The 25,834-nt window shown below is 39.3% G+C and overlaps 1 protein-coding gene across 20 annotated transcripts in view; it reads right to left on the bottom strand.

The window, feature by feature from the left end:
• Positions 1–25,834, bottom strand: part of EFCAB3 (EF-hand calcium binding domain 3) — a 477,549-nt gene that overhangs the window by 442,600 nt on the left and 9,115 nt on the right. For 18 of the 20 annotated variants that reach the window (XR_007147003.1, XM_047833629.1, XM_047833634.1 and 15 more), the window contains exons 3-6: positions 23,022–23,182; positions 4,265–4,379; positions 1,612–1,742; positions 741–823 (exon numbers count right to left, since the gene is read on the bottom strand). Coding sequence is in view for 19 of the 20 variants with exons in the window: in XM_047833629.1 (XP_047689585.1) it covers positions 741–823; positions 1,612–1,742; positions 4,265–4,379; positions 23,022–23,182 (490 nt within the window). In the remaining variant the exon portion in view is untranslated. Of the gene's footprint in view, positions 1–740; positions 824–1,611; positions 1,782–4,264; positions 4,380–23,021; positions 23,183–25,834 lie in introns of those variants that run through there. The other 2 variants (XM_047833648.1, XM_047833647.1) reach the window with 2 other exon arrangements.

The raw sequence follows: 25,834 nt of genomic DNA, 5'->3' as shown, positions 1-25,834 counted from the left end.
AGCTCAGAGCCTGGAGCCTGCTTACAACTCTGTGTCTCCCTCTCTCTCTGCCCCTCCCCTGCTCACGTTCTGTCTGTCTCTCTCTCTCTCTCTCAAACATAAATAAACATTAAAAATTTAAAGAAAAAGAAAAGATGCCTAACATAGGGGCACCTGGCTGGCTCAGTTAGTAGAACACGCAACTTCTGATCTCAGGGTTGTGAGTTTAAGGCCCACGTTGAGCACAGAGATTACTTATGAAAAAAAAAAAAATAAAAAGATGCCTAATATGATGATCAGAAAGGAAAAATATGCTAAATGACTCCATAAATATAAAGAAGAGGTCCAAGATACGGGAGAGTTCAGTGTCAAGAAGTGAAGGGGGAAAAAAAAGAAGTGAAGGGTACTATGTACCAAGAACTAAATCCTAGTAAAATCAGTGACTCTAGTGCTTACTAATATATTCATTGGATGTAATATTCAGACTTTTTTCCCGAAATATTTTAACTAAAATAAGCACATATGTTACATTTTGCCTATCAATATAACAGAAGATATTTCTAAAAAAAGATATTTATGAATACTTATTTTACCTAGTTTGCTTATGCTTACTCACAGACTACAGCACTTGTCACATCATGTAATATTAGTTGATATCATATGCCATTAGGAGTAAAGAAAGCGACACTAATCACTGAAACAATTTCTAAAATGTACACAATCAGGTAATTTATTCAAGAAGTTCTAGAATCTATTATTACCGCTTAATTCTTGTGAGTGTAAGTGTCCTTGAGGTACTTCATTATATGATGTCTTGCAGAGGCTAGAAAGCATTTCCCTTTTCCTGTCAAAGAAACAGCCACATTAGAAAGCAGCACAAAAACGAAACAAAACAAAACACCACACACACAAAATATTTATGCCATTTTTCCATTAAAATATTAGCAAGCCTATCAACAGTTTGAGACTCTCCAGTCTCTTACTCCATAAAAACCTTTATTAAAAGACCATCCAAGTGATGTGAATTATATACTCTTCATCCCAGAATTCCCACCTTGCTTCTTTTAGACATCTCTCTATGGAGCAGAATTTACCCTGGTCAGTAAGTAGTGCCCATGATTCACTATCCTTTGGCTGTCGTCCAATTTTTGCTACTCTTAATTCAGGTCACAGCAAATTTTATAGAAAGTTATTATAGAAAGGAAAAACAAGAGTATCTTTAAATAGCAAAGAATCCCAGATTCCACAACCTGTCAGTAAAAATTTTTTGAAAAGATGATTTATCTAATCCCCTAACACGTAAATAACTCAAATCATAGAATGTTAGTGTTAGAAGAAATCTCAAGGGTCCGTCTAGTACAAGATTCTTGTACAGATGTGGAGACTGAGGCCCAGAGATATAAAGTGAATTGTACAAGAGCCTAAGCTAGCAAGTGAGGTCAATAAGGACTCAACGTTAAGTTTGTGAATTCCACATACAGTGATCTTAGCTCTACGCCACCCTCCCTAGAGCATAGTCTTAGTTTGCACAAACTATTTTGCATACTTTATGTGGAAATGATAGATGATTCTGAAAAGAAAAACCCAAATCTTAATGCAACATTTAAGGGAAAAAAACAGTGATTTAAATACCGAATAATTGAGGAAGATGTACAAAGGGGTGATAAAGTCTTGTGAACACTGTACTGATTCGGAAACTTGAGTGAAGACCTTTCTTTCTTAGTCATCTTCTCCTTCAACAGCTTCACTGAGGAAGAGGCAATCTAGAGCCAAATGCAGGAATGTTGGTGCCTGAGATCACACTGGTAAACCAGCATTACTGGAAAATAAACCTCTTAAAAAGATAGCTAATCATATCTGGGTTCCTCACTGATGTAAAATTGCTTTTTGTAATGGAATTAGAATTTACATACACTAAAATTTTAAATAAACTATAGAATTTTTTTGCAGAGTCATGTTTTTCTAAGTATGCAACTAAATCATCTAATTAATGTCGTGTCAATTTAAAATAGTGGATTTCACAAAGCAGGGCAAATCTATGGTATAGTGAAGAGAAGACCACCAGATTCTAGGATACATATATGGGCTTTGACTATATGAGCAAAATAATGTGGAGAATCAACACAGTTATTCAAATAACACAGGTACTTATGCTTTAAATCTTCCTCATGATTGAGAAAATTATCCACTTAACATGTATGCATAAGCATGATTCAAAAGTGGCAAGTAGCTGGGTAGACAAAAAAGCATCACTTTAGAAAATGAGGACTGTAATAATAGGTGTCTTCAATTTTACGTGGAGTCTAGAACCTTGTTTACATGGAGTCTAGGCCCCTTTTGAAGCACAGAAGTATGCAGAGTAAAATCTGTCTTTGTCTCAGCTCCAGGCTGGAAAAAGAGAGAGAGAGAGAGAAGAAAGAGTACTCCTCTTGATTAGTTATAGTGATAGATCTATCCACACATGAGTACAGAACTCAAATCTACACTAAATATGTGGGATAGGAGAATAGAAGCCAAAAAAGTCATTTAAAGTTGTCCCATGTTCATCACATCTCTGAAGTGCAGTGCAGAAGAGAATTCAAATTCTCTTGGAGGAGAAGACTCTAGATCCAGACTCACGTGACATTCCCACAGATTTAGATCAACAATATATGAGAAAATAAACAAAAAGTACAAAGCACCCAAGGACATAAGTTAATGAGTGAGAAGCAGACAAAGCAATAAACAGAAGATTTAGATCCCCCAGGGACTTTATATTATATTTATCAGGTATCAGTCTTGAAACAACTAAAGAACATGACCAAAAAACATGACATAAGGCAGATTATAAGAAGAACCAAATGGGGGTGCCAGGGTGGCTCAGTCGGTTGAGCGTCTGACTTCAGCTCGGGTCATGATCTGGTGGTTTGTGAGTTCAAGCCCCGCGTCAGGCTCTGTGCTCAAAGCTCAGAGCCTGGAGCCTGCTTTAGATTCTGTGTCTCCCTCTCTCTCTGCCTCTCCCCTGCTCATGCTCTGTCTCTGTCTCTCAAAAATAAATAAATGTTAAAAAAAAAATTCTTTTTAAAAAGAAGAACCAGGGGCGCCTGGGTGGCTCGGTCAGTTGAGCGTCCGACTTCGGCTCAGGTCATGATCTCGCGGTCCATGAGTTCCAGCCCCGCATCGGGCCCTGTGCTGACAGCTCAGAGCCTGGATCCTGTTTCAGATTCTGTGTCTCCCTCTCTCTCTGACCCTCCCCCGTTCATGCTCTGTCTTGCTCTGTCTCAAAAATAAATAAACGTTAAAAAAAAATTTTTTTTAATTAAAAAAAAAGAAGAACCAAATAAAGTTTCTAGAGGTAAAAAATATAGGCACTGAAATTAAATTCCCAATAGACAGTTTAAACTAGAGATTAGATTCAGCTGGAGAAAGATAAACTAGAAAGCAGATGGGAGAAATTACCCAGATGAGATAGACAGTATATCTAAGTACATCATACAGTGAATGAAGCAGGCTGAATGGTGGCCCCAAAAAGATATGTCCATATCCTAATCCTTGGAACCTGTATATGTGACTTTATTTGGATAAAAGGTCTGTGGAGAGGGAACAAAGTTAAGGATCTCAAGATGAGATATACAATGAAGTGTTTATAAAAATGGAAGGAGACTTGAGATATAAACACAGGGGAGAAGACCATATATAGAGCAAGATGGGGGCCAAGATTAAAGTTATGCTGCCACAGCCAAGGAATGCTCAGGGTCACTATTACAACAGCAGAAGTGTTAACAGAGCATAGTAATAAAAATAAAGACCTAATGGAGAAGGAAGGGGAAAATGTCATATTCTTCTGAATGGGTTCCTTGTTACATTTTTTGTAAAAAAAAAAAAAAAAGAAGAAGAAGGAGGAGGAGGAGGAGGAGGAGGAAGAAGAAGAAAAAGAAGAAAAAGAGGAGGAACAGGGGAAGGAAGAGAAAGAAGAAGAAATATTTAAGATTGTGACATTTCAGGGGTACCTAGGTGGCTCAGTAGGTTAAGTGTCTGCACGAATTTCAGTTAAGGTCATGATCTCATGGTCATGAGATCAAGTCCATGTCAGGCTCTATGCTGGGTGTGGAGCCTGCTTAGGATTCTCTCTCTCCCTTTTCCTCTGCCCCTCTGCCCCTTTCCCCTGCTCGCACTCTCTCTCTTCTCTCAAAAAAAAAAATGATTTTGATTGATGTGACATTTCAATACTTGGACTAAAATGTGATGGAATGTTTGAAAGCTAAAAACAACGCTCAAAAGTAAAATATTTTCAGATCATATGTACCTCAGTTCTTTCAGTATGCAACTGTACTTGTAAACTTTTCTTTCTTCTGAACTTTTTCTCTCCTGAAAAATCAGAGGATTTCTCTTCTCCACAGAGGAATATTGATGTTTCATACCTAAATTGCACAGAAAATTGGAATAATTCCTGAGTTGCTTTTTTTTCTTACTTTTTCTTCTTTTCATCTTTTATCTATAGAAAATTTCAAGCATATACAAAAGTAGACAGACTAATGTGATGATTGGGGCGACTGGGTGGCTCAGTCGGTTAAGTATCTGACTTTGGTTCAGATCATGATCTCATGGTTCATGGGCTGGAGCCCCGCCCGCATTGGACTCTGTGCTGACAGCTCAGGGTCTGGAGCCTGCTTCAGATTCTGTGTCTCCCTCTCTCTCTGTCCCTCCCCCACTCATGCTCTGTCTCTGTCTCTCAAAAATAAACAGACGTTAAAAAGAATAATGTGACAATCTTCCCATGTACCCATCACCCAGCTTCAATAATAGGCAATCCTATTTCAGCTATATCCCTACTCCCGTTTCTTATTATTTTGAAGCAAATTCCAACATCATATTATTTCATGAGTGAAAATTTTAATATTAATTTCTACAAGGTATTTTTTCTTTTATTTTTGAAAAAAAATGTTTAATATTTATTTTTGAGAGAGGCAGAGCACAAGCAGAGGAGGGGCAGAGAGAGAGAGAGAGAAAAAGAGAGACAGAATCCAAAGCAGGCCCCAGGCTCCCAACGCAGGGCTAGAACTCACAAACTGCGAGATCATGACCTGAGCAGAAGTCAGACGCTTAACTGACTAAGCCACCCAGGTGCCCCAAGGTGTTTTTTCTTTTAAAAAAACACATTTAAAACACAATTATGGCACCCTAAAAGTTAACAATAATTTCTTAGTATCATCAAACATGATCAGTGTTCAAATTTCCAATTGTTTCATAAATGTCAAAATTTATTAACACTCTGCATTAGGATTCAGTAAGGTCACCATTACAGTTTGTTGATTGATGTGTCTTTTATTTTTTTTTTTTTTTTTTTTTTTTTTTTTTTTTTGTGAGCTAGAAGTTTATTTATTTTTATTTTTTTTTTTAATTTTTTTTTTTCTGAAATTTATTGACAAATTGGATTCCATACAACACCCAGTGCTCATCCCAAAAGGTGCCCTCCTCAATACCCATCACCCACCCTCTCCTCCCTCCCACCCCCCATCAACCCTCAGTTTGTTCTCAGTTTTTAACAGTCTCTTATGCTTTGGCTCTCTCCCTTTCTAACCTCTTTTTTTTTTTTTCCTTCCCCTCCCCCATGGGTTCCTGTTAAGTTTCTCAGGATCCACATAAGAGTGAGACCATATGGTATCTGTCTTTCTCTGTATGGCTTATTTCACTTAGCATCACACTCTCCAGTTCCATCCACGTTGCTACAAAAGGCCATATTTCATTTTTTCTCATTGCCACGTAATATTCCATTGTGTATATAAACCACAATTTCTTTATCCATTCATCAGTTGATGGACATTTAGGCTCTTTCCATAATTTGGCTATTGTTGAGAGTGCTGCTATGAACATTGGGGTACAAGTGGCCCTATGCATCAGTGCTCCTGTATCCCTTGGATAAATTCCTAGCAGTGCTATTGCTGGGTCATAGGGTAGGTCTATTTTTAATTTTCTGAGGAACCTCCACACTGCTTTCCAGAGCGGCTGCACCAATTTGCATTCCCACCAACAGTGCAAGAGGGTTCCCGTTTCTCCACATCCTCTCCAGCATCTATAGTCTCCTGATTTGTTCATTTTGGCCACTCTGACTGGCGTGAGGTGATACCTGAGTGTGGTTTTGATTTGTATTTCCCTGATAAGGAGCGACGCTGAACATCTTTTCATGTGTCTGTTGGCCATCCGGATGTCTTCTTTAGAGAAGTGTCTATTCATGTTTTCTGCCCATTTCTTCACTGGGTTATTTGTTTTTCGGGTGTGGAGTTTGGTGAGCTCTTTATAGATTTTGGATACTAGCCCTTTGTCCGATATGTCATTTGCAAATATCTTTTCCCATTCCGTTGGTTGCCTTTTAGTTTTGTTGGTTGTTTCCTTTGCTGTGCAGAAGCTTTTTATCTTCATAAGGTCCCAGTAATTCACTTTTGCTTTTAATTCCCTTGCCTTTGGGGATGTGTCGAGTAAGAGATTGCTACGGCTGAGGTCAGAGAGGTCTTTTCCTGCTTTTTCCTCTAAGGTTTTGATGGTTTCCTGTCTCACATTTAGGTCCTTTATCCATTTTGAGTTTATTTTTGTGAATGGTGTGAGAAAGTGGTCTAGTTTCAACCTTCTGCATGTTGCTGTCCAGTTCTCCCAGCACCATTTGTTAAAGAGGCTGTCTTTTTTCCATTGGATGTTCTTTCCTGCTTTGTCAAAGATGAGTTGGCCATACGTTTGTGGGTCTAGTTCTGGGGTTTCTATTCTATTCCATTGGTCTATGTGTCTGTTTTGGTGCCAATACCATGCTGTCTTGATGATGACAGCTTTGTAGTAGAGGCTAAAGTCTGGGATTGTGATGCCTCCTGCTTTGGTCTTCTTCTTCAAAATTCCTTTGGCTATTCGGGGCCTTTTGTGGTTCCATATGAATTTTAGGATTGCTTGTTCTAGTTTTGAGAAGAATGCTGGTGCAATTTTGATTGGGATTGCATTGAATGTGTAGATAGCTTTGGGTAGTATTGACATTTTGACAATATTTATTTTTCCAATCCATGAGCAGGGAATGTCTTTCCATTTCTTTAAATCTTCTTCAATTTCCTTCAGAAGCTTTCTATAGTTTTCAGCATACAGATCCTTTACATCTTTGGTTAGATTTATTCCTAGGTATTTTATGCTTCTTGGTGCAATTGTGAATGGGATCAGTTTCTTTATTTGTCTTTCTGTTGCTTCATTGTTAGTGTATAAGAATGCAACTGATTTCTGTACATTGATTTTGTAGCCTGCAACTTTGCTGAATTCCTGTATCAGTTCTAGCAGACTTTTGGTGGAGTCGATCGGATTTTCCATGTATAATATCATGTCATCTGCAAAAAGCGAAAGCTTGACTTCATCTTTGCCAATTTTGATGCCTTTGATTTCCTTTTGTTGTCTGATTGCTGATGCTAGAACTTCCAGCACTATGTTAAACAGCAGCGGTGAGAGTGGGCATCCTTGTCGTGTTCCTGATCTCAGGGAAAAAGCTTTCAGTTTTTCCCCGTTGAGGATGATGTTAGCTGTGGGCTTTTCATAAATGGCTTTTATGATCTTTAAGTATGTTCCTTCTATCCCGACTTTCTCAAGGGTTTTTATTAAGAAAGGGTGCTGGATTTTGTCGAAGGCCTTTTCTGCATCGATTGACAGGATCATATGGTTCTTCTCTCTTTTTTTGTTAATGTGATGTATCACGTTGATTGATTTGCGAATGTTGAACCAGCCCTGCATCCCAGGAATGAATCCCACTTGATCATGGTGAATAATTCTTTTTATATGCCGTTGAATTCGATTTGCTAGTATCTTATTGAGAATTTTTGCATCCATATTCATCAGGGATATTGGCCTGTAGTTCTCTTTTTTTACTGGGTCTCTGTCTGGTTTAGGAATCAAAGTAATACTGGCTTCATAGAATGAGTCTGGAAGTTTTCCTTCCCTTTCTATTTCTTGGAATAGTTTGAGAAGGATAGGTATTATCTCTGCTTTAAACGTCTGGTAGAACTCCCCTGGGAAGCCATCTGGTCCTGGACTCTTATTTGTTGGGAGATTTTTGATAACCGATTCAATTTCTTCGCTGGTTATGGGTCTGTTCAAGCTTTCTATTTCCTCCTGATTGAGTTTTGGAAGCGTGTGGGTGTTCAGGAATTCGTCCATTTCTTCCAGGTTGTCCAATTTGTTGGCATATAAGTTTTCATAGTATTCCCTGATAATTGTTTGTATCTCTGAGGGATTGGTTGTAATAGTTCCATTTTCATTCATGATTTTATCTATTTGGGTCATCTCCCTTTTCTTTTTGAGAAGCCTGGCTAGAGGTTTGTCAATTTTGTTTATTTTTTCAAAAAACCAACTCTTGGTTTCGTTGATCTGCTCTACAGTTTTTTTAGTTTCTATATTGTTTATTTCTGCTCTGATCTTTATTATTTCTCTTCTTCTGCTGGGCTTAGGCTGCCTTTGCTGTTCTGCTTCTAGTTCCTTTAGGTGTGCTGTTATATTTTGTATTTGGGATTTTTCTTGTTTCTTGAGATAGGCCTGGATTGCAATGTATTTTCCTCTCAGGACTGCCTTTGCTGCGTCCCAAAGCGTTTGGATTGTTGTATTTTCATTTTCGTTTGTTTCCATATATTTTTTAATTTCTTCTCTAATTGCCTGGTTGACCCACTCATTCGTTAGTAGGGTGTTCTTTAACCTCCATGCTTTTGGAGGTTTTCCAGACTTTTTTCTGTGGTTGATTTCAAGCTTCATGGCATTGTGGTCTGAAAGTAAGCATGGTATAATTTCAATTCTTGTAAACTTATGAAGGGCTGTTTTGTGACCCAGTATATGATCTATCTTGGAGAATGTTCCATGTGCACTCAAGAAGAAAGTATATTCTGTTGCTTTGGGATGCAGAGTTCTAAATATATCTGTCAAGTCCATCTCATCCAATGTCTCATTCAGGGCCCTTGTTTCTTTATTGACCGTGTGTCTAGTTGATCTATCCATTTCTGTAAGTGGTGTATTAAAGTCCCCTGCAATTACCACATTCTTATCAATAAGGTTGCTTATGTTTATGAGTAATTGTTTTATATATTTGGGGGCTCCGGTATTCGGTGCATAGACATTGATAATTGTTAGCTCTTCCTGATGGATAGACCCTGTAACTATTATATAATGTCCTTCTTCATCTCTTGTTACAGCCTTTAATTTAAAGTCTAGTTTGTCTGATATAAGTATGGCTACTCCAGCTTTCTTTTGGCTTCCAGTCGCATGATAAATAGTTCTCCATCCCCTCACTCTCAATCTAAAGGTGTCCTCAGGTCTAAAATGAGTCTCTTGTAGACAGCAAATAGATGGGTCTTGTTTTTTTATCCATTCTGATACCCTATGTCTTTTGGTTGGCGCATTTAATCCATTTACATTCAGTGTTATTATAGAAAGATACGGGTTTAGAGTCATTGTGATGTCTGTATGTTTTATGCTTATAGTGATGTCTCTGGGACTTTGTCTCACAGGGTCCCCCTTAGGATCTCTTGTAGGGCTGGTTTAGTGGTGACAAATTCCTTCAGTTTTTGTTTGTTTGGGAAGACCTTTATCTCTCCTTCTATTCTAAATGACAGACTTGCTGGATAAAGGATTCTTGGCTGCATATTTTTTCTGTCTAGCACCCTGAAAATCTCTTGCCAATTCTTTCTGGCCTGCCAAGTTTCAAAAGAGAGATCAGTCACGAGTCTTATAGGTCTCCCTTTATATGTGAGGGCACGTTTACCCCTTGCTGCTTTCAGAATTTTCTCTTTATCCTTGTATTTTGCCAGTTTCACTATGATATGTCGTGCAGAAGATCGATTCAGGTTACGTCTGAAGGGAGTTCTCTGTGCCTCTTGGATTTCAATGCCTTTTTCCTTCCCCAGTTCAGGGAAGTTCTCAGCTATGATTTCTTCAAGTACCCCTTCAGCACCTTTCCCTCTCTCTTCCTCCTCTGGGATACCAATTATGCGTATATTATTTCTTTTTAGTGTATCACTTAATTCTCTAATTTTCCCCTCATACTCCTGGATTTTTTTATCTCTCTTTTTCTCAGCTTCCTCTTTTTCCATAACTTTATCTTCTAGTTCACCTATTCTCTCCTCTGCCTCTTCAAGCCGAGCTGTGGTGGTTTCCATTTTGTTATGCATTTCGTTTAAAGCGTTTTTCAGCTCCTCGTGACTGTTCCTTAGTCCCTTGATCTCTGTAGCAAGAGATTCTCTGCTGTCCTGTATACTGTTTTCAAGCCCAGCGATTAATTTTATGACTATTATTCTAAATTCACTTTCTGTTATATTATTTAAATCCTTTTTGATCAGCTCATTAGCTGTTGTTATTTCCTGGAGATTCTTCTGAGGGGAGTTCTTCCGCTTGGTCATTTTGGATAGTCCCTGGCGTGGTGAGGACCTGCAGGGCACTTCCCCTGTGCTGTGGTGTATACCTGGAGTTGGTGGGCGGGGCCGCAGTCAGACCTGATGTCTGCCCCCAGCCCACCGCTGGGGCCACAGTCAGACTGGTGTGTGCCTTCTCTTCCCCTCTCCTAGGGGCGGGATTCACTGTGGGGTGGTGTGGCTCGTCTGGGCTACTTGCACCCTGCCAGGCTTGTGATGCTGGGGATCTGGCGTATTAGCTGGGGTGGGTAGGCAAGGTGCTCGGGGGCAGGAGGGGCAGGCTTAGATCGCTTCTCCTTAGGTGATCCACTTCAGGAGGGGCCCTGTGGCAGCGGGAGGGAGTCAGATCCGCTGCCGGAGGTTTGGCTCCGCAGAAGCGCAGAGTTGGGTGTTTGCGAGGAGCGAGCAAGTTCCCTGGCAGGAACCGGTTCCCTTTGGGATTTCGGCTGGGGGATGGGCGGGGGAAATGGTGCTGGCGAGCGCCTTTGTTCCCCACCAAACTGAGCTCTGTTGTCAGGGGGCTCAGCAGCTCTCCCTCCCTTTGTCCTCCAGCCTTCCCGCTTTCCGAGCAGAGCTGTTAATTTCTGACCTCCCAGACGCTAAGTCGCGCTTGCTGTCGGAACACAGTCCGCCCGGCCCCTCCGCTTTTGCAAGCCAGACTCGGGGGCTCTGCTTGGCCGGCGAGCCGCCCCTGATGTGTCTTTTAGATCTCTTTTTTATCTATAGGCTCTTTTTCCATGTCTTTTATCATCCTCATTATCACTATTGCCAGGCAATTTGTCCTATAGATTTTCCACAGTCTGGATTTTGCTAATTGTATCACCATGGTTGTAGAATTTTAAAGACTTGATCAGATTAACTTCAACAGATTAAGTGTTGAACCACTGAATTGTATACCTAAAACCAATATTATACTATATGTTAACTGGAATTCAAATTAAAACTTAAAAAAGATAGCCAGGTGATTTTAACGTGTAGATAAATTTGATAGTCACTATGCAAACAACCACAGGCTTGCTCCTATTCAGAACTCCCATCAATTGGTCTATAACTCAGTATTTTATAAGAAATACCTTATTCTTCCTTATTAAGGAACTAAAAGCAAAACTAAAAGCTCTTTAGCAGAAGTGGCTCCTTCTTTTTAGAGTAACCTGCTATACAAGGGCTACTTAAGTAATACAAAGGACAATGAATGGATTGAATCTATAACATCTTCAGATGAATTTGGCCCCAAGCAAAATTGTGATATAGAGGTAATTTTTATCATGCACCTACCTCACTGCCCTTCCTTAGCAGGTACCTTGCCCTTTTGACTCTCTATCCCTTTAAGTCCAATCCCATGAATTCCTGCCCTGAGAGTGCCATTACCTTGCTCTTAGCCCCCCTGAATCTGCCCTATTATTAGTCTCCTCTGCAGTCCTCCACTCACAAAGGGAATGACTTTAACTCTTTTGATTACGACCCAGAGTATAAAATACATTTCTATTGAGATGTAGTACACATATACAAAGAGAGAGAACTGAAGTAATTTCACAAAGTAATACTTATTATGTGAAAAACACTCTAGTGTCTTCAATACTATTCGAATTTCTTTTTAAACAAAAGGTCACCAGTTAGTGACCTCCTAAGTTGATTTTATAACACACAAGTGAGTCATAATCTAGAATCTACTGCTACTTTATATCACCCATCCTCTCCCCATATATCTCCATTGAGATCTTCATATTTCTGGAATAATTATGATTTCCACATTACTACATGATTTTTCAAATCCTTTATTATTTTTCTAAAGTATAAGTGTGTTTATGTTATGAGCTGCCTCAAACATTTTACAGAATTGGGATGACTTACTATAAATAATGAATAAGTGGAAACATTTTTTCTGTACCCTATTCTTCTAGGGCATTTTGTCTCCCAGGTAACCTAGTTTATACAGTGCTAATGAAAGAATGTAAAGGAACACTTCCACCATCTCCCATTCCTTCCTAGGTGACAAGTTTTATTGCGATGTTCTAGAAATAATTATTTTGCCTTTTGTCACTGAACATAAAGGAATAGTGGGATTCTCCATGAGATTATCACCAGATTTGTCAGCAGGAACCTTGCAGGACAGAAGGCAGTGGTATGGTATATTTAAAATCCTGGGGGCAAAAAATACCAAAAACAAAAACCTGCCAACCAAGAGTACTCTACCCCCCAAAGCTGTCCTACAGAACCGAAAGACAGATAGTTTCCCAGACAAAAAAAAAAAAAGGCTAAAGGAGTTCATCACACTAGATAGACTGACCTTATAAGAAATGTTAAAGTGGGGGTGCCGGGGTGGCTCAGTCAGTTGAACGTCCACCTTCAGCTCAGGTCACGATCGCATAGCTCGTGAGTTCGAGCCCCACATCAGGTTCTGTGCTCAAAGCTCAGAGCCTGGAGCCTGTTTTAGATTCTGTGTCTCCCTCTCTCTCTGCCCTTCCCTTGCTCACACTGTCTCTCTCTCTCTCTCTCTCTCTCTCTCTCTCAAAAATAATAAATAAACATTAAAAAAGAAAAAAGAAATGTTAAAGGGAGTTCTTCAAGCTAAAATGAAAGGATGCTAATTAGTAACATGAAAACAAATGAAAGTGTAAATCTCACTGGTAGAGGTAAACATATAGTTAAATTCAGAATACTGAGATCTTGTAATGGTGGAAGGTAAATCACATATAACTCTCACATAAAGGTTAAAAGATAAATGTATTTAAAACAACTATAACAACAATAATCTGTTAATGGATACACAAATATAAAAAGACGTAAGTGGTGACATCAAAATGTGAGGTGTAAAAATGCTGAACTTTTGTATACATTTGAAGTTAAGTTGTTACCAGTTTAAAATAGGCTTATAAAATGCTTTATTTAAGCCTTATGGTAACCACAAAGCAAAAACCTACAGTAAATATACAAAAGATAAAAAGAAAGGAATCAAAGTATATCACTAGAAGGGCACCTGGCTGCCTCAGTCAGTGGAACATGTGACTCTTGATCTCGAGGTTGTAAGTTTGAGCCCCACATTGGTTGTAAAGATTACTTAAAAGTTAAAAAATATAGTTTTAACTATATCACTAGAGAAAATCATCAAATCACAAAGGAAGAGAGTAAGAGGAAGAAAGGAACAAAGAAAACAAGCAACCAAGCCAGAAAACAAGCAACAAAATGGCAATAGTAAGTCCATACCTATCAATAATCACCTTCAATGTAAATGGACTAAATTCTCCAATCAAAAGACAGAGTGGTGAATAGATTAAAAGAAAAAAAAAAAAGACCCAAATATCTGCTGCCTCCTAGAGACTCCCTGCAGCTTTAAGGACACTTACAGACTGAAAGTCAAGGGATGGAAAAAGATATTCCATGAAAATGGAAACCAAAAGAGGGCAAATCTAGCTATATTCATATTAGACAAAATAAATTTCAATAAATATTTTTTGTTTTTTGTTTTTTTAATTTTTTTAATGTTTGTTTATTTTTGAGAGAGAGAGAGAGAGAGAGAGACACAGAGAGTGAGCGGGGGAGGGGCAGAGACAGAGGGAGACACTGAATCCAAAGCAGGCTCCAGGCTCTGAGCTGTCAGCACAGAGAGCAACACAGGGCTCAAACCCGTGAACCATGGGATCACAGCCTCAGCGAACGTCAGTCACTTAACCAACTGAGCCACCCAGGCACCCCTCAATACGTGGTGTTTTTTTTAATGTTTAATTTTGAGAGAGAGAGAGAGAGAGCATGATTGAGGGAGGGGCAGAGAGAGAGAGGGAGACACAGAATCTGAATCTGAGCTGTCAGCACAGAACCCCATGTGGAGCTCCAATTCACGAACCATGAGAGCATGAACTGAGCTGAAGTTGGACGCTTAACTGACTGAGCCACCCAGGTGCTCCCATCAATGTATGTTTTGGTTTTTTTTAATGTTTATTTATTTTTGAGAGAGACAGAGACAGAATGCAAGTGGGTTAAGGGCAGAGAGACAGGGAGACACAGAACCCGAAGCAGACTCCAGGCTCTGAGCTGTCAGTACAAAGCCTGATGCGGGGCTCAAACCCACAAGCTGTGAGATCATGACCTGAGCTGTAGTCGGACGCTCAACCGACTGAGCCACTCATGTGCCCCTCGATGTATGTTTTTAAGCCAAAAATTATAACAAGAGACAAACAAGAATCATTACATAATGATAAAGGGGTGAATTAATCAAGAGGATATAGCAACTGCAGTGTTTATGTATCCAATATTACAGCATCTAAACATATAAAACAAATACTAACAGATGTGATGGGAGAAATAGACAGCAATGCAGCAATAGTAAGGGACACTTAAATACCCCACTTTCAACAGTAGATAGACTAACTAGAGAAAAATGAAGGAGAACATTGAACTTCAACTATACTGGAAACCAAATGGACCTAACAGACATATAGAGAGCATTCTATCCAACCGCAGCAGCATATACATTCTCTCAAGCACACATGCAACATTCTCCAGGATAGATAATTTGTTAGGCCACAAAACACGTCGTTAAAATCTTAAGAAGACTGAAATCATATCAAACATCTTCTGTGACCACAAAGGTATAAAACAAGAAATCAATTACAAGAAAAAAACCTGAAAAAAAAATCACATATGTAGTGATTAAACAATATGTTCCTGAACAACCAATTGGTCAAAGAGAAAATCAAAAGGGAAATAAAAAATACCTGGAGACAAAGTAAATGAAAACACAATATACCAAAACTGACTGGATGCAGCAAAAGCTGTTCTAAGAAAAATGTTTATAGAGATAAACACCTACATCAAGAAAAAAGAGGGGCACCTGGGTGGCTCAGTTGGTTGAGAGTCCGATCGGCTCAGGTCATGATCTCGCATGACAGCTGATAGCACAGAGCCTGGAGCCTGCTTTGGATTCTGTGTCTCCCTCTCTCTCTGCCCCTCCCCCACTCACACTCTGTCTCTGTGTCTCAAAAATGAATAAATGTTAAAAAATAAAACTTAAAAAAAAGAAAAAAGACAGATGGGCGGCAAGATGGCGGCTTAGGAGGACGCTGGGCTCACCGCACGTCCTGCTGATCACTTAGATTCCACCTACACCTGCCTAAATAACCCAGAAAACCGCCAGAGGATTAGCAGAACGGAGTCGCCGGAGCCAAGCGCAGACGAGAGGCCCACGGAAGAGGGTAGGAAGGGCGGAGAGGCGGTGCGCGCTCCACGGACTGGCGGGAGGGAGCCGGGGCGGAGGGGCGGCTCGCCGGCCAAGCAGAGTCCCCGAGTCTGGCTTGCAAAAGCGGAGGGGCCGGGCGGACTGTGTTCCCACAACAAGCGCGACTTAGCATCTGGGAGGTCATAAGTGAACAGCTCTGCTCGGAAAGCAGGAAGGCTGGAGGACAAAGGGAGGGAGAGCTGCTGAGCCCCCTGACAACAGAGCTCAGTTTGGTGGGGAACAAAGGCGCTCGCCAGCGCCATCTCCCCCGCCCATCCCCCAGCCAAAATCCCAAAGGGAACCGGTTCCTGCCAGGGAAATTGCTCGCTCGCTCTGTGCAAACACCCAACTCTGTGCTTCTGCGGAGCCAAACCTCCGGGAGCGGATCTGACTCCCTCCCGCTGCCACAGGGCCCCTCCTGAAGTGGATCACCTAAGGAGAAGCGAGCTAAGCCTGCCCCTCCTGCCCCTGTGCACCTTGCCTACCCACCCCAGCTAATACGCCAGATCCCCAGCATCACAAGCCTGGCAGGGTGCAAGTAGCCCAGACGAGCTTTGGGACGCAGCAAAGGCAGTCCTGAGAGGAAAATACATTGCAATCCAGGCCTATCTCAAGAAACAAGAAAAATCCCAAATACAAAATCTAACAGCACACCTAAAGGAAATAGAAGCAGAACAGCAAAGGCAGCCTAAACCCAGCAGAAGAAGAGAAATAATAAAGATCAGAGCAGAAATAAACAATATAGAATCTAAAAAAACTGTAGAGCAGATCAACGAAACCAAGAGTTGGTTTTTTCAAAAAATAAACAAAATTGACAAACCTCTAGCCAGGCTTCTCAAAAAGAAAAGGGAGATGACCCAAATAGATAAAATCATGAATAAAAATGGAATTATTACAACCAATCCCTCAGAGATACAAACAATTATCAGGGAATACTATGAAAAATTATATGCCAACAAATTGGACAACCTGGAAGAAATGGACAAATTCCGGAACACCCACACTCTTCCAAAACTCAATCAGGAGGAAATAGAAAGCTTGAACAGACCCATAACCAGCGAAGAAATTGAATCGGTTATCAAAAATCTCCCAACAAGAGTCCAGGACCAGATGGCTTCCCAGGGGAGTTCTACCAGATGTTTAAAGCAGAGATAATACCTATCCTTCTCAAGCTATTCCAAGAAATAGAAAGGGAAGGAAAACTTCCAGACTCATTCTATGAAGCCAGTATTACTTTGATTCCTAAACCAGACAGAGATCCAGTAAAAAAAGAGAACTACAGGCCAATATCCCTGATGAATATGGATGCAAAAATTCTCAATAAGATACTAGCAAATCGAATCCAACGGCACATAAAAAGAATTATTCACCATGATCAAATGGGATTCATTCCTGGGATGCAGGGCTGGTTCAACATTCGCAAATCAATCAACGTGATACATCACATTAACAAAAAAAAAGAGAAGAACCATATGATCCTGTCAATCGATGCAGAAAAGGCCTTTGACAAAATCCAGCATCCTTTCTTAATAAAAACCCTTGAGAAAGTCGGGATAGAAGGAACATACTTAAAGATCATAAAAGCCATTTATGAAAAGCCCACAGCTAACATCATCCTCAACGGGGAAAAACTGAGAGCTTTTTCCCTGAGATCAGGAACACGACAGGGATGCCCACTCTCACCGCTGCTGTTTAACATAGTGCTGGAAGTTCTAGCATCAGCAATCAGACAACAAAAGGAAATCAAAGGCATCAAAATTGGCAAAGATGAAGTCAAGCTTTCGCTTTTTGCAGATGACATGATATTATACATGGAAAATCCGATCGACTCCACCAAAAGTCTGCTAGAACTGATACAGGAATTCAGCAAAGTTGCAGGATACAAAATCAATGTACAGAAATCAGTTGCATTCTTATACACTAACAATGAAGCAACAGAAAGACAAATAAAGAAACTGATCCCATTCACAATTGCACCAAGAAGCATAAAATACCTAGGAATAAATCTAACCAAAGATGTAAAGGATCTGTATGCTGAAAACTATAGAAAGCTTCTGAAGGAAATTGAAGAAGATTTAAAGAAATGGAAAGACATTCCCTGCTCATGGATTGGAAAATAAATATTGTCAAAATGTCAATACTACCCAAAGCTATCTACACATTCAATGCAATCCCAATCAAAATTGCACCAGCATTCTTCTCGAAACTAGAACAAGCAATCCTAAAATTCATATGGAACCACAAAAGGCCCCGAATAGCCAAAGGAATTTTGAAGAAGAAGACCAAAGCAGGAGGCATCACAATCCCAGACTTTAGCCTCTACTACAAAGCTGTCATTATCAAGACAGCATGGTATTGGCACCAAAACAGACACATAGACCAATGGAATAGAATAGAAACCCCAGAACTAGACCCACAAACGTATGGCCAACTCATCTTTAACAAAGCAGGAAAGAACATTCAATGGAAAAAAGACAGCCTCTTTAACAAATGGTGCTGGGAGAACTGGACAGCAACATGCAGAAGGTTGAAACTAGACCACTTTCTCACACCATTCACAAAAATAAACTCAAAATGGATAAAGGACCTAAATGTGAGACAGGAAACCATCAAAACCTTAGAGGAGAAAGCAGGAAAAGACCTCTCTGACCTCAGCCGTAGCAATCTCTTACTCGACACATCCCCAAAGGCAAGGGAATTAAAAGCAAAAGTGAATTACTGGGACCTTATGAAGATAAAAAGCTTCTGCACAGCAAAGGAAACAACCAACAAAACTAAAAGGCAACCAACGGAATGGGAAAAGATATTCGCACATGACATATCGGACAAAGGGCTAGTATCCAAAATCTATAAAGAGCTCACCAAACTCCACACCCGAAAAACAAATAACCCAGTGAAGAAATGGGCAGAAAACATGAATAGACACTTCTCTAAAGAAGACATCCGGATGGCCAACAGGCACATGAAAAGATGTTCAGCGTCACTCCTTATCAGGGAAATACAAATCAAAACCACACTCAGGTATCACCTCACGCCAGTCAGAGTGGCCAAAATGAACAAATCAGGAGACTATAGATGCTGGAGAGGATGTGGAGAAACGGGAACCCTCTTGCACTGTTGGTGGGAATGCAAATTGGTGCAGCCGCTCTGGAAAGCAGTGTGGAGGTTCTTCAGAAAATTAAAAATAGACCTACCCTATGACCCAGCAATAGCACTGCTAGGAATTTATCCAAGGGATACAGGAGTACTGATGCATAGAGCCACTTGTACCCCAATGTTCATAGCAGCACTCTCAACAATAGCCAAATTATGGAAAGAGCCTAAATGTCCATCAACTGATGAATGGATAAAGAAATTGTGGTTTATATACACAATGGAATACTACGTGACAATGAGAAAAAATGAAATATGGCCTTTTGTAGCAACGTGGATGGAACTGGAGAGTGTGATGCTAAGTGAAATAAGCCATACAGAGAAAGACAGATACCATATGGTTTCACTCTTATGTGGATCCTGAGAAACTTAACAGGAACCCATGGGGGAGGGGAAGGAAAAAAAAAAAAAAAGAGGTTAGAGTGGGAGAGAGCCAAAACATAAGAGACTGTTAAAAACTGAGAACAAACTGAGGGTTGATGGGGGGTGGGAGGGAGGAGAGGGTGGGTGATGGGTATTGAGGAGGGCACCTTTTGGGATGAGCACTGGGTGTTGTATGGAAACCAATTTGTCAATAAATTTCATATATTAAAAAAAAAAAGAAAGAAAAAAGAAAGATCTCGAATAAACAACTTAATTTTATACCTCAAGGAACTGGAAGGAAAAAAGGAACTAAGCCCAAAGTTAATAGAAGGAAGGAAATAACAAAGCTCAGAAATATAGACTAAAAAGACAATAGAAAAGATAAAAGAAGCTAAGAGTTTGTCTTTTGAAAAAATAATCAAAACCGACAAATCTTACGAGACTAAGAAAAAAAGAAAAGTCTCAAAATCAGAAATAAAGAGGAGACATTCAACTGATAACAGAAATACTAAAGCTCATAAGAAATTACTATGAACAATTATATGCCAACAAATTAGATAACCTAAAAGAAATTTATAAATTTCTAGAAACATACAAGACTGAATCACGAAGACATAGAAAATGTGAACAGACCAATTATTAGTAAGGAGATTGAATCAGTAATCAAAGACCTCCCAACAAAGTCCAAGATGGCTTCACTGGTGATTTCTACTAAACATTTAAGAATTAACACCAATCCTTCTCAAACTCTTCCCAAAAACTGAAGAGGAGGGAACACTTCCAAACTTGTTTTATGAGGCCAACATTACAGGTAACAAAACCAGACAAGGACACTACAAGAAATCTGCCGTCCAATATCCCTAATAAACATAGATGCAAAAATTCTCAACACAATAATTCAATAGTACATTATATTAGTACAATATTAGTATAATACAATATTAATACTAATTAGTACAATACAATACTAATATTGTACAGTATTAGTACAATATACTAATATTTCAATTGTACATTAAGAGGATCATAGAGCATGATCTAGTGGGATTTATTTCTGGAATTCAAGGATGGTTCAACATAGGCAAAACAGTAAATGTGATACCCCACATGTGATACCCCAAATGTGATAGGGAAAAACCCATTCTTCTTCTGTGTTTCTCCTTTACTCCTCCACGACTACCACACTCACAACACTTCTGACACCAGATGTGTGAGGTATTCTTCCCCACCACCAAGCAATTCTCTGCCACACCAACTGGGTGTGGCACCAACTGGGTCCTACAATTTACCTCAATTCTAACCCTATCTACTTGGATATACTGTCAGATTCCACAGGTTAAGGGATCTGTCCCACAAGGCTGCTCCCACCCCACTTGTGCCAATCACAACTCCAGACTGTGACCTGTGCTTCGGACTCATCACCTATAAATGAGAGCCTCCCAAAAGACCCTCCTTGGATTTGATTAATTTGCTAGAAGAGCTCACAGAACTTAGAAAAATAGTTACATATGTTTACCAGTTTATTTTTTTAAATATGATAAAAGATACAGGTGAATAGCCAGATGAAGGGATACATAGGGCAATGTCTGGCAGGATCTTAGCACAGGAGCTTCTGTCCCCAAGGATTTGGGAGGACATCAGCCTCCTGGTATGTGGATGTGTTTACCAACCTGGAAGATCTCTGAACAGGCCTATACTATTGAGATTTTTATGGAGGCTTATTCATGTAGGTAGGATCAATTATTAATTCCATTTCCAGTCCCCTTCCCCTCTCTGGAGAACTTCTAGGTTGGTGAACACATCCACAGACTAGGAGGGTGACACACCCCAACCCCATGGGGACAGAAACTCCTGTGCTTGGGACCCTCCCAAACCTCACCCAATGAATATCTTCATGTGACTATTCTTCTGTATACTCAGTCATGTCCTTTAATAAACTGCTGAACATAAATGTTTCCCTGAGTTCTGTGAGATGCTCTAGCAATTAATTAAACCTGAGTAGGGGTCATGGGAACCTCTGATCTGTACCCAAGTCAAACAGATTACAAAATCAATAGACAAAAATCAGTTGTATTTCTATACACTAACAAGAAACTATCAGAAAGATAAATTAAGAAAACAATCCCATTTACAATAGCATCAAAAAACAAAATACTGAGAAACAGATTTAACCAAGGAGGTGAAAGATGAGTACACCGAAAACCATAAAACATTAATGAAAAACACTGAAGAAGACACAAATAAATGGCAGGATGTTTTGTGTTTGTGGACTAGAAGAATTAATGTTTTTAAAATGTCTTATACTACCCAAAGTGATTTATATATTAAATGCAATTCCTGTCCAAATTCCACTGGCATTTTTTGCACAGAAGTAGAATAAATAATCCTAAAATTTGTATAGAATCACAAGAGACCTCAAAGAGCTAAAGCAATTTTGAAAAGGAAATAGTAACACTTGTAGAACATAGTAAGCTCTTCGATGTTGGACAATAATGTTTTGGATTTGACACAAAAAGCAAAGGCAACAAAAGCAAAATTAATAAGCGGGACTACATCAAACTAAAAAGTTTCTGGACAGCAAAGGAAACCATCAGCAAAATGAAAAGGGAATCTATAGAATGGGAGAAAATATTTGCAAACCATATATCTGATGAGTTAATATTCAAATATACAAGGAATTCATACAACTCAATAACATAAATAATCCAATTTTAAAAGGACGTGAATAGACATTTCTCCAAAAAAAGACATACAAATGGCCGACAGGTACATGAAATGGCTCACAATCGCTCATCATCAGGGAAATGCAAATCAAAACCATAATGACGTATCATCTCACACCTGTTAGAATAGCTGTTTTCAAGGAGACAAGAAACAAGTATTGGCAAGAATGTGGAGGAAAGGAAACACTTGTGCACTGCTGGTGGGCATGTAAATTGGTGCAGCTGCTATGGAAAACAATGTGGAGTTTCCTCAAAAAATTAAAAATATAACTACAATATGATCCTGCAATTCCATTTCTGGCTATATATCTGAAGGCAATGAAAACACTCTCAAAGAGATATCTGCACACCTAGATTCATCACAGCATTATTCACAACAGCCAAGGTATGGAAACAATATAAATGTCAATCAACAGATAAATGGCTAAAGATGTGTCATCACACACACACACACACACACACACACACACACACACACACACACACAGGAATACTACCCAGCCATGCAACATGGATGGACCTTGAGGGCATCATGTGAAGTAAAATCGGTCAGACATAGAAAGGCAAATACTGGATGCTCTTATATATATGTGGACTCTAAAAAAGCCAAATTCATAGAAACAGAGAGTAGAAGGGTGGTTTCCGGGGATGGAGGTGGGGGAAATAAGAAAAGGGAGAGGCTGGTAAAGGGTAGAAACTTTCAGTTAAAAGATAAATAAGGTCTGTGGGCCTAATGCATAACATTATGGCTATAGTTGATAACACTATATTGCCCAATGGAAATTTGCTAAGAGAGTAGAACCTAAGTGTTCTCACCAACATAATAAGTAAATAAGGTAAATATGTGAAATGAGTAAAAGGTGGTAATCATTTCACAATGTAAACATATATCAAATCTTCACATTGTAGACTTAAATACATTATTTTGTCAAAAAAGACAAACTTGCAGGCATATGGATAATTGCTCTGCTATAACTAGAAGCCCATGGTGGCTTAGAGGCTTCCACATAGCTGTGAGAGAAATGAGGAAAAAAATGAAAAGAACGGCTACCTAGGAGTTAAAACTATACCAAAAGAAAGGCCACAAATATGCAAGATCCTCCACATTTAGCACCTTATGAGAACATAGGAGCTACATTTTTGGTTCTCTCAAGCTTGCAGCAGTATAATTCAATTAAGTGAGTTCAGAGTTTAACTTACCTTTTTTTGTGCTCTAGCCTCAAACCCCTAATTTCATGTGAAATTGTCTTCTGTGTCATTTGAGAAAACTTGATGTCTTTCTTGTTGCCAATATGTCTCGATGGCAAGTTGGTTGCAAGAGAATTACAGCCTTCATCTGATAAATCGCTATTTTCTTCTGCCTGGGGAGTAACCAAGAGCCACAGTCAACCGTGTTCTCTTTGCACAAGTAAGTCCAGTATGACCTTCCAGGTCAAATAATTCATCGTAGATAAATATTTTCTCTAAAGTGATGCTACCAGACAGAATTTTGTTGAAAAGGATTTAATTATCAGTGCATTCATTCAGATTAGGTACATGTTCTAAATGTCACCAACTATCCTTAGTGCATTATGCAGCTATAAAATGCCCAGCATTCGTGAACATACCTAACAGTTGGGGAAGCTAGTTCTTAAGGCATCTTTAAACTTACTTCATTAAATTAAAAACTCTTCTCCATGAACATAAGGGAAGGGAGGTGAAAATAATATAAAAACAGGGAGGGGGACGAAACATAAGAGACTCTTAAATATGGAGAACAAATAAAGGGTTACTGGAGGGGTTGTGGGAGGGGAGATGGGCTCAATGGGTAAGGGGCATTAAGGAATCTCCTCCTGAAATCACTATTGCACTATATGCTAACTAACTTGGATGCAAATTAAAAATATATAAACTAAAATTTAAAAAAATAATTAAAAAGAAATAAAAACTCTTCTCTACATCCACTATCAAGAGGATGAGAAGACAAGCCACAGACTGAGAGTAAATACTTACAAAAGACATATCTGATAATGGGCTGTACTCAAAGTACTGTTATTCTGTATATTCAAAAATATATACAAAGAACACTTAACAATAAGAAAAAGCACAACCCAACTTAAAAGTGGGCAAAAGATCTTAACAGACATCTTACCAAAGAAGACGTGCAGACGGCAAACAAGCAAAGGAAAAGATCATTTGCTAACATCATGTCAATAGGAAAGTGCAAATTAAAACATCAAGATACCACTACACATCTGTTAAAATGGCCAAATCCAAAATACTGACAAAACCAAATGCTGGCAAGGATGTGGAGCAAGAGGAACTCTTATTCATTGCTGGTGGGAATGCAAAATGGTACAACCACTTTGAAAGACAGTATTAAACATACTTATACCGTATTTGGCAGCAATTCCACCCTATTGGTATTTACCAAAAGAGTTGAAACCATATATCCACACAAAAACCTGCACACAGATGCTTAAAACAGCTTTATTCAGAATTGCCAAAACTTGGGGAAAAAAACAGTGCCCTTCAGCAGATGAATGGCAGTAGATTCAGTACAGGAACTGTGGTACATCTAGAAAATGGAATACTATCTGGCACTAAAAAGAAAGGAACTATCAAGCCATGAAAAGACACGGAGGAAACTTAAATACGTATCGCTAAGTAAAATAAGCCCATCTGCAAAGGCTACATACTATATGATTCCAACTATACGACATTCTGAATAGGTTAAACTATGAAGACTACAGAGACCAGCGGTAGTTAGTGGAGGAGGGGGAAAACGAATAAGCAGAGCACAGAAGATATGTAGGGCAGTGAAATTATTCTATATACTATAATAATGGCTACATGTCACTATACATTTGTCCAAACTCACAGAATGCACAATACTGAATCAACCCCAATGTAAAGTATGGACTTTGGGTGATAAAGATATGTCCGTGTAGGTTTATTGATTGTAACAAATGTACCACGGTGGTGTAGGATGTTGATAGTGGAGGAGGCTGCACATGTATAGAGGCAGGGAGTATATGGGAACTCCCCACTCAACTTTGCTGTGAATCTAAAACTGCTCTAAAAAATAAAAGTCTATCGAGAAAAAAAATAAAGCAGCTATATTGCTTCTAAACAGACACCTCCCCCTCCCAAAAAGGAACTAGAGCCTAGGAGCAATGAACATGTTTAGAAAAAGAGGAACGAAGTGAGAAATATACTCTTTTGAAATGCGGCTGTTTGCAGGTCATCTGGGTAGCTCAGTGGGTTAAGCATCCATCTCTTGGTTTCAGCTTAGGACATGATCTCACAGTTCACGAATTCGAGCCCTGCATCGGGCTCCTTGCTGACAGTGCAGAGCCTGCTTGGGATTCTCTCTCTCTTTCTCTCTCTCTGCCCCTCCACTGTTCATCCTCACTTTCTCTCTCTCTCTCTCAAAAATAAATAAACTTAAAAAAAAAACAAAAACATGGCTGCTTGCTTAAAACAACTGGACTGCATCTAGCTGATCAAAGGTACATTAGTTTTTAACCCCTGAACAAATTACAAAGGCAATGTATAAAGCAGATCACTAAGGGGGTTTAGAGAATCTCTATTTCTACACAAAATGTAAATTAAGGGAACTATTTCAATGACTTTTAGGGTCTGCATACATTCATCTTACAACAGAGGCACACCTTTAACAACCTGCTTCAAAAAGGCAATCTGATTTGCTGTCCTAATATTTATTAGGAATGATGAAAAGTTTCCTAGAGATGTTGAGAAAAATGACTCAAAACAGAAACCAGGAAAATAAAAGGAGGAAGATCTAAAAAGACAGAGAGGCACAAAAACCTGTTATCAAAGACCAGATGAACAGAAGCAGTCAAATAGTGAACAGAAACTTTGATGATACAGAAAAGGAAGAAAATAATCTCTGAAATTCTGTGGTTAAAGGTGGACCGTCTGTGAAGTATAAACTACACAGCCTAAGGAAGACAAACTGGTATGATATATTAATACTGTTAATTATTTTAACTTTTAAGAAACAGCTCTTC

This window comes from Prionailurus viverrinus, chromosome E1, assembly GCF_022837055.1.
Source record: "Prionailurus viverrinus isolate Anna chromosome E1, UM_Priviv_1.0, whole genome shotgun sequence".
Classification (NCBI taxonomy): Eukaryota; Metazoa; Chordata; class Mammalia; order Carnivora; family Felidae; genus Prionailurus; species Prionailurus viverrinus.
This window is presented reverse-complemented; position numbering and strand designations above follow the sequence as displayed.